This window comes from Pantherophis guttatus, chromosome 5 (assembly GCF_059756535.1).
Source record: "Pantherophis guttatus breed Tessera chromosome 5, ASM5975653v1, whole genome shotgun sequence".
In the NCBI taxonomy this organism is placed as follows: domain Eukaryota; kingdom Metazoa; phylum Chordata; class Lepidosauria; order Squamata; family Colubridae; genus Pantherophis; species Pantherophis guttatus.
The window spans coordinates 6,981,144-6,989,285 of NC_142067.1; the positions used below are offsets into that span (position 1 = coordinate 6,981,144).

The following is an 8,142-nucleotide window of genomic DNA, read 5'->3' on the forward strand; positions in this document are numbered from 1 at the left end:
TTGTTGCAGTAAACTAAGATAATAGATGCGTTCCCACAGAGAGGGTCTCCTCAGGGTGCCGTCAGCCAGACAGTGTCAGCTGGCGACCCCCATGGGGAGAGCTTTCTCTGTGGGTGCACCTATCCTTTGGAACCAACTGCCCCTGGAACTCCGGGTGACCCCCGACCTCCGCTCTTTCCGTCGCGACCTGAAAACGTGGCTGTTTCGTTTGGCTGGCCTGGACTGATGGGGTTTTAATTTTTAACTTGTTAGTCTTAATTGCACTTTTAACGGTTAAATTATGAGATTTGGATTTAATTTCTTTTTAATTTTTTCATTAGATTTTTTTTTACTGTTGGGAGCCGCCCTGAGTCCGGCTGAAGATATGCCGGCGGCATATAAATCTCATAAATAAATAAATAAATAAATAAAATAAAATAAATAATAGATACAGATTAACAGCATTGGGAAGGGACCTTTTAGGTCATCTAGTCCAACCCCCCCCCAGCAACCCTACACCATTTCTGACAGATGGCAGTCCAGTCTCTTCTTCCAGTGATAATAAACATCAAACCTCAACTTTTTACTTTTATCTAATAGTATAAACTGGCCATTTCTATCAAAACAAACCGATCTAATCAGTAAAACCCAAAATCAAAGGTTCATTTTTTTCCCCCCACCTCAAGCATAAAGTCCAGAAACGGTTTCCAAGCCAAAGCATCCATCCTAAGTGTGAAAAACTGGTTCTTTTTTCAACGCTAAATGAAAGTCACTAAATGAATGGTTGTAAGTCGAGGGCTTACTGGTAGTCTTTTTTTCTGAAGGCACGCTAGGTAAAGCAGGATGTTTTTGAGCACCACCTTCAGTCTGAAATTAAAGAAAATTAACAGAACGGAGTGCACGGAAGGGCACACGGCAATCACCAGCAAACAGATGTTCCTTTTCCATTCATGTCTAGCTCTGCAGGAAGGAATCCCAAGCAGTACGTCAGCTACAAAGCTGCAGACGTAGAGTATTAGGAACGAGATTAGGGATTTGATGGCCTCGACGTGCGCCTTGGTCCTCGGGTCCTTCAAACCCATGGTGCTCTGCCTCATCTGCTCAGTGTGTCTCCACAGAGATGCAATTAACAACGTGGATGAGGCCACGAAAAGCAGAAGCGGAAGTACGGCCCAAGTGAGATATATGGAGAAGGCTTTGAGGTAGGAGATGTTTCTCATATGATTCTCCACGGTGAGATTTTTCAGATGGCTCCCGGTGGAGTTGCAGAGCAAGATGTTGTCATCCATCCAGATGAAAGGGAGGCACGAAATCAAAGAAACCGCCGCTGACCCCACCAGAAACATCGGAACCATCTCTGCGATCCTCAGCTTCACCAGGATAAAGTACCGGTGAGTGAAAGTGGCAATTTTGGCACAGTAGAAGACACTGAGGCAGGCGGCGAACCACAGACAAGCTGTGCTGGACAACACCAGGAGAACTGACTGTATCTTGAGGACATTCCGCAGATATAACGTTGAAGAAAATGTGCAGTGCAGGATGGTTCCCTGTAGGAGAATCCGAGACGAACTGAGGCACATCAGGATGACTTCACAAGTAGGTATTTTTTCTCCTTTCAGCCACGTTGAGTAGCCGGCAACCACAATAAAGCCACTTGCAATTATACCCATGGAGCTGTGGGCTGTGATCGCAACCTGGAAGATGGTTTGAAGAAGTGGGGACATGGTGAGGTTGAAACCCCCCTTTCTTCTCTCTCTCTCTCCTCCAAGGATCAGATCTTCTTGGTGGTCCCTCAAACGTTCTTCCGTTGACTTCCTTCAGAGATCGCATGGAGAACTGGCTGTTTTGTGAATGGGATGCCTATATATATAAAACCCATCCATTTGACCAGATACAAATATTCCTTTTTATGATGGATGATAGGCCTCGTTCTCCGACTTTGCCTTTCCTCTCAACCAGAAAGTTAGTGGAAATTGATACTCTGTATGTGTGTTATTCCAGTTTTTGTTTTAGAGAAAATGCAAATACCGGATATCATTTCGTTGCGGTTTTGATGCCAATGAACACATCTGCCCTTCTCACATTTGCCCTTCCTAGTTTACATTCTCCTCCTGAGTATCAGATTTCAGTTTCTCCATTCCTTGGCACATCTTCCCTTCTCGTATGCTTTCAAACAGGCGCTGAATAAAATAAAATTGCTTTCTCTGATTGGGTTCAATGGGCAGTTCATGCTTTGGTAGTTAGGGATGTATGAAGGCCAGTAATTGATTTTTATAAAGGCGGGGAGGACAGATTGAGCCACGGTTTCTGGGCATGTAGGCCTCTGCTCAGTTCCAGTGGGTTGGTTCATCATGTTTCATGTCGTTCCCTCTTATTTATAATCAGAACAGAGCGGGACGGGACCTTGGAGGTCTTCTAGTCCAACCCCTTGCTCAAGCAGAAAGTCCTCTATACCATTTCAGACAACTGACTGTCCAAATACCTCTTTGGAACAGGGCATTTTAGCTAAGGTGAGAGGCACCGAGAGACATAGTACAGGTAGTCCTCGACTTACGGCCATGATGGAGCCCAAAATTTCCATTGCTAAGCAGTTGCTCAGTGAGTTTTGCCCCCATTTAGTGATGCAATTGTTAAGTCAATCACTTCAGTTGTTAAGTTAGTAATACCCTGTCCCCCCCCCAAAAAAAGACATCCCCTGATAATAAGCCCAATTGGACTTTTGAGTGCATGCACTAAGATAATTCCCCCCGAAAATAAGCCCTCCCTGAAAATATTTAAACACATGTGCAGCCGGTCCCCTTCATTTCCTCTGGTTTCCTCCATGTGCCCCAAAATAATAAGACCTTCCCGAAAATAAGGCCAAGCGCTTATTTCGGGGTTCAAAAAAATATAAGACAGGGTCTTATTTTTGGGTAAACATGGTATGGTTTGTTTGTTGGTTTGTTATGCCAACATCTCCCCTACAAGGTGACTCTGTTAAGGGAAGTCTCATTGACTTTGCTTGTCAGAAGGTTGCAAAAGGTGATCACATGATCCCCCTTCCCCTTCCCCTTCCCCTTCTCCTTCTCCTTCTCCTTCCCCTTCCTTTCCTATCTTCCCCTTCCTATCCTTCCCCTTCCTTCCTTCTACTTCCCCTTCCTTTCCTATCCTTCCCCTTCCTTCCTTCCCCTTCCCTTCTCCTTCCCTTGCCTTCCTATCCTTCCCCTTCCTTCCTTCTACTTCCCCTTCCCCTTCTCCTTCCCTTGCCTTCCTATCCTTCCCCTTCCCCTTCTCCTTCTTCTTCCCTTCCTTTCCTTTCCTTTCCTCTCCTCTCCTTCCCCTTCCTTCCTTCTCCTTCTCCTTCTCCTTCTCCTTCTCCTTCCCCTTCCCCTTCCCCTCCCCTTCCTTCCCTTCCCCTTCCCTTCCTTTCTTCCCCTTCCCCTATCCTTTTCCTCCTTCCTTCCTTCCTTCCTCCCCCCCTCCTTCCTTTCTTTCCTTTTCTTCCTTTCTTCTTTCTTTCTACAAATCACATCACTCCACTGATTCAAATTCAATCCATGATCAGCCACCGTCCCAGGGCATTTTTCACACCTGCTATTAAAGAGCCAAATGTTTTCCCCGTCCTATATTTATGCGTTTGATTTATACAGCCTCCGTTTATAGCTTTACATTTTCCTCTGTTAAATTTCATTCTGCTGCTTTTAGTCCATCGCTCTAATCTATCAACATCACTTTCAATTGTATTTCTATCCTCCAAGGCTCTGGCTATCAAATTTGAAGATTTGATAACCGTCCCTCCCATCTCGGCATGCAAGTCATTAATAAAAATTTTTTAAAGACCTGGGACACAACTGGGAGGAGGGCAGTGGCAGAGTGGAGGGCACAGTTCTTGTCCTGTCTTAGCCATGAAAGGGTGGTGGGCACAGTAGATGACACATCGTTGATGCTCATGTTTGATTACATCCCTCGTAAACCATGTTGTGCTTGTCTTTCGGGTTTGCGGAATTTGATGGAACAAGATAGACGGGGACTTCGGAATTCCATTTCAACTGCAATTTATTTATGTATTTATTCGATTTCTATAGCCGCCCACCTCAATCTAAGGCTCTGTGTGTCTTACCATTCAAAATAAATAAATAAATAAATATTACAGTTAAAACACTAAAGAGATTGTAAAACCAAAAAACAACAGTGTTGAAATTAAGGTGCAGGCAGGCCTTAATATTTCCTCCAAGTGAAAAGCCTAAGGCATACGGATAGCAGAGATAGGTTTACTACTACTATAATGCTCTCTACATGGGGCTCCCCTTGAGGAGCACCCAGAGGCTCCAACTGGTCCAGAATGCAGCAACGCGGGTGATTATGGGGGCGACACAGCGCTCCCATGTAACACCTCTCCTGCACGAGCTGCACTGGCTTCCGGTGGTCTTCCGGGTGCGCTTCAAGGTATTGGTTCTCATCTTTAAAGCGCTCCATGACTTAGGGCCTGGGTATCTACGAGACCACCTTCTGCCGCTGATAACCTCCCACCGGCCAATACGCTCCCACAGAGAGGGTCTCCTCAGGGTGCCGTCGGTCAAACAATGTCGACTGGCGGACCCCAGGGGGAGAGCCTTCTCTGTGGGGGCACCTGCCCTCTGGAACGAGCTACCCCCAGGGATACGACTGATCCCGGACCTCCGTACTTTCCATCAAGCTCTGAAGACTTTTCTATTTCAGCAAGCCGGGCTGGCTTAAAATTTTTAATTGGTTAATTTTATGGGTAAGGGGTTTTAAATTGGGGAAGCTGAATTGATTTAATTATTTTTAAATTATTTTAATTTTCATATTGTATGTATTTTAATCCTGGCTGTTCACCTCCCTGAGTCCTTCGGGAGAAGGGCGGTATAAAAATTTAATAAATGAAATGAAATAGGTGCTGAATAAGAAGAGAAGTATTTGATTTTTATTTGATTTTATTATTTTTATATGTTTTATTTTACCTTGCTATTTTTTCCTGCCTTTATTATTTTTTATAAACAAATCAAGGTGGTGAAAATATCTAATAATCCTTCCTCCTCCTATTTTCCCCACAGCAACAACTCTGTGAGGTGGGATGGGCTGAGAGAGAGTGGCTGAGAACTGGTTTTCATGCCTGAGGCGGAACTAGAACTCAACGTCTCCTGGTGATTGGCCCAAATAAAATATAAAAATCATGAAAAGCTCAACTGGGCTTTCATGCCTAAAGTGAGACTAGAACTCACAGTCTCCCAGTTTCTAGTCTGGTGTCTTAACCATTAGAACAAACTGGAGTAAAGACACAGTGAACTGACCTATTTCAATCCAGAGAAACGTCCATTTTAATGGCAAGAATTTTCTGAGAGCTGTATTTAGAAGTATACCAGGGTTGATATTCACTTACTTTCCCTACTGGTTCGCAAATGTGAATGCACGCGCCACTTCCACACATGTGCACAGCCTTCCGCGCATGTGCCTAGCCTCAAAAACATGCATAAATAGGACCGATTTTTGCTACCGGTTCGCCTGAACTGGTCCGAACCGGCTGAATACCACCTCTGAAGCAGTGGTGGGTTGCTCCCGGTTTGGACCGGTTCTATAGAACCAGTGGTAAAACTGGCAGGAGGCTCCTCCCACTGACCCTGACATCATCAGACGCGATCTGCGCATGTGCAGAAGCAAGGTGCATGCGTGAGCAAAGCGAGCGTGCGCGCACGATCCCGTTGCGAACCAGTAGTAAAGGTAAGTAGAACCCACCCCTGCTCTGAAGTATACCCTGCCTTTTTTTACTGGGTATTTTGCCAGAGAGATATAGCAAAGAAGTTATGTATCTAATCATACACATAATAACAGCAGCAAGAATTGTATTTGCGCAAAATTGGAAGACAGAGAAAATCCCGTCAGAAGGTGAAGTAATCAAAAAGATTTTAGACTGTGCGGAAATGAATAGATTAACTCTAAGAATAAAAGATAAAGAGGAATCGGTGTATTTCAAAGACATGGGGAAGATTCTTGGTGAGAGCCTTGGTGGCGCAGCAGACTAAAAACAATACTGAAAAACAATCGCTGCGCCTAAAATCTATTGGGAAAATTTTAACTTCAAGGCAAAACACACTCAATGGATTTTGTGTGAATCAGAACAAGGGCTGGCATGGACGAAGACTATCTTACAGCCACAAGTCCCATTTGAAATCTTGGGCAAGGAAAATGGCATCAAGTTGAATTCATAGTGAGCCATCATAGAGTAGCTGCAACAGAATTAGCGGTTCTTGAGTTGTCATCAATGTTAATTCCATCCATAAGCTGTGGGGTCTTTGGTGCTCTCTGAACTTGGTTGTTTCCTTGCAGGCATTTCATTACCCTACTAGATAACATCATCAGTGCAATCATTTGAGCAAGAATGTCTCTGGAGATTCTCAGTCATCCAGGTCATGGTTTTTTGTTTTGTTTTTTTAATTTGATTTATATGCCGCCCTTCTCCAGAGACTCAGGGCGGCTTACAATGAATTAAGCAATAGCCTTCATACTTTTGTATATTCATATAAAGTCAGCTTATTGCCCCCACAAACTGGATCCTCATTTAACCTACCTTAGAAAGGATGGAAGGCTGAGTCAACCTTGAGCCTGGTAAGATTCGAACCTGCAGAAATTGCAGGCAGCTGTGTTAATAACAGGGTGCATTAAACCACTGTACTACCAAGGCTCTGCTTGTGGTTGTCCCAAAGGTGCTTTTTCAAGAGGCAACTGGACTTTCTGGTTTTTCTTTGAAGACGTTTCGCTTCTCATCCAAGATGCTTCTTCAACTCTGTGCATGTATGAGCAAGAGTTAAGTGTGATTTCAGTCTGAGCTCAATCCTTCATGTCTTTTTTTCTGCAAAAAGTTTTTTTTATTTTTTTTTCCAAACATACAAATTTCAGAACAGAGCTTTGATCTGGTCATCAATTTGTTCAATTTTTTAAAACAAAATTTTATCTGTTCTATTTTGCCATAACACTTATTTCTTAATCTTAAATCACATATTCAACTAATACCATCTTTAAAAAAATTAACACATATTTACTTAATCAAAACAATTACCCTTCTATTAACCCACCTTAAATCTTAATTCAATTAATAACTCATAATACATTTCAGTACAGTTCAAACGTATTTATATTTCATGATAACTCATTAAATCCTTATTCCATTATTACTTTATCAAATTTAAATCTTATCTTTAATCTTAAAAATATAACAATTTAACATTTAAACATAGTTCTTAGTTCAAATAATGCTATTTAATGCAATTTCCCAATTATCCCAAATTCTATCTATTAAACCATACCATTTATATAACACCAATTAAGTAATTTTTGTTTATAAATCATAATCATATATTGTTTCAATTTTCTTTTCTTTTTTTACTTAAGTAAAAAAATGTTCAAATTATTACAATTGTTATACATATCAATCCTTCATGTCTGTTTTCTCAGACACTGAAAAATCTTGCTCAGTCGTTCTCTTAGTTTGGAATTCATAACAATCAAAGCAATGGTATGTCCTGAATTATATGAACTAACCACCATGTTGGACATAACTGACGCCCAGGGACTGGGGGAAAAGGTCATCGAGATTTCGGCTACAAAGGTTGCGGCATAGAGGATAAGGAAAGAGGTCAGGATTTTAGTGGTCTTCAGATGAACGTCCATCCTTTGATCTCTAAAACCAAGTGAATTGTTCTGCATCCTCTTTGTGTGGTGCACAAGGGAGTAAATTAAAAAACCAGAGGAAATTAAAAATATGAGAAACGACGGAAAAGTCCCTAGAATATACAGCATGCCGAAGAGGAACATCTGGGCCACCATCTCGTGTATACGCTCTGTGTTGTTATAAGATCGGGTGTGATCCTCAATCCAGAAGAAAGGAAGAGCCGAGATCAAGGAAACCAGCATCACCGCGATGAGCAAATGGGGAACCACGTTGGAAATCCTCAGCTTCATTTTCACGAGGAAGTGCTGAGTGAAGTTGACAATTTTCACACAGTAAAAGACTCCAAGGCAGGTGGTAATCCACAAGGTGATGGCATTGAAAAAAGTCCAGAAGAAAATGGTGATGCTTCCAGCGTATTGGGGTTGATTAATATCCAGGAAGCTAATACAATGGAAGCCGAGTGTGATTCCAAGGAAAATAAACCGGGTTAGGCTGAG

General features: G+C 42.5%; 1 protein-coding gene across 1 annotated transcript; it reads right to left on the reverse strand.

The window, feature by feature from the left end:
• Positions 1 to 737: 737 nt before the first annotated feature.
• LOC117679841 (taste receptor type 2 member 40-like) lies at positions 738 to 7,935 on the reverse strand. The gene is made up of 2 exons (XM_034442099.3): positions 7,516 to 7,935; positions 738 to 1,673 (listed from the first exon to the last, which is right to left on the reverse strand). Exons 1-2 carry the CDS (start codon positions 7,933 to 7,935, stop codon positions 738 to 740), a joined length of 1,356 nt encoding a protein of 451 aa, XP_034297990.3.
• Positions 7,936 to 8,142: the final 207 nt, after the last annotated feature.

Bases quoted from the DNA above. Each gene is read 5' to 3' on its own strand.
- LOC117679841 (XM_034442099.3), bottom strand. From the start codon at position 7,935: ATGAAGCTGAGGATTTCCAACGTGGTTCCCCATTTGCTCATCGCGGTG. The intron at 1,674-7,515 runs GTTAGTTCATAT...ACCATCTTCCAG, and splicing joins CAGTTATGTCCAACATGGTG to GTTGCGATCACAGCCCACAG.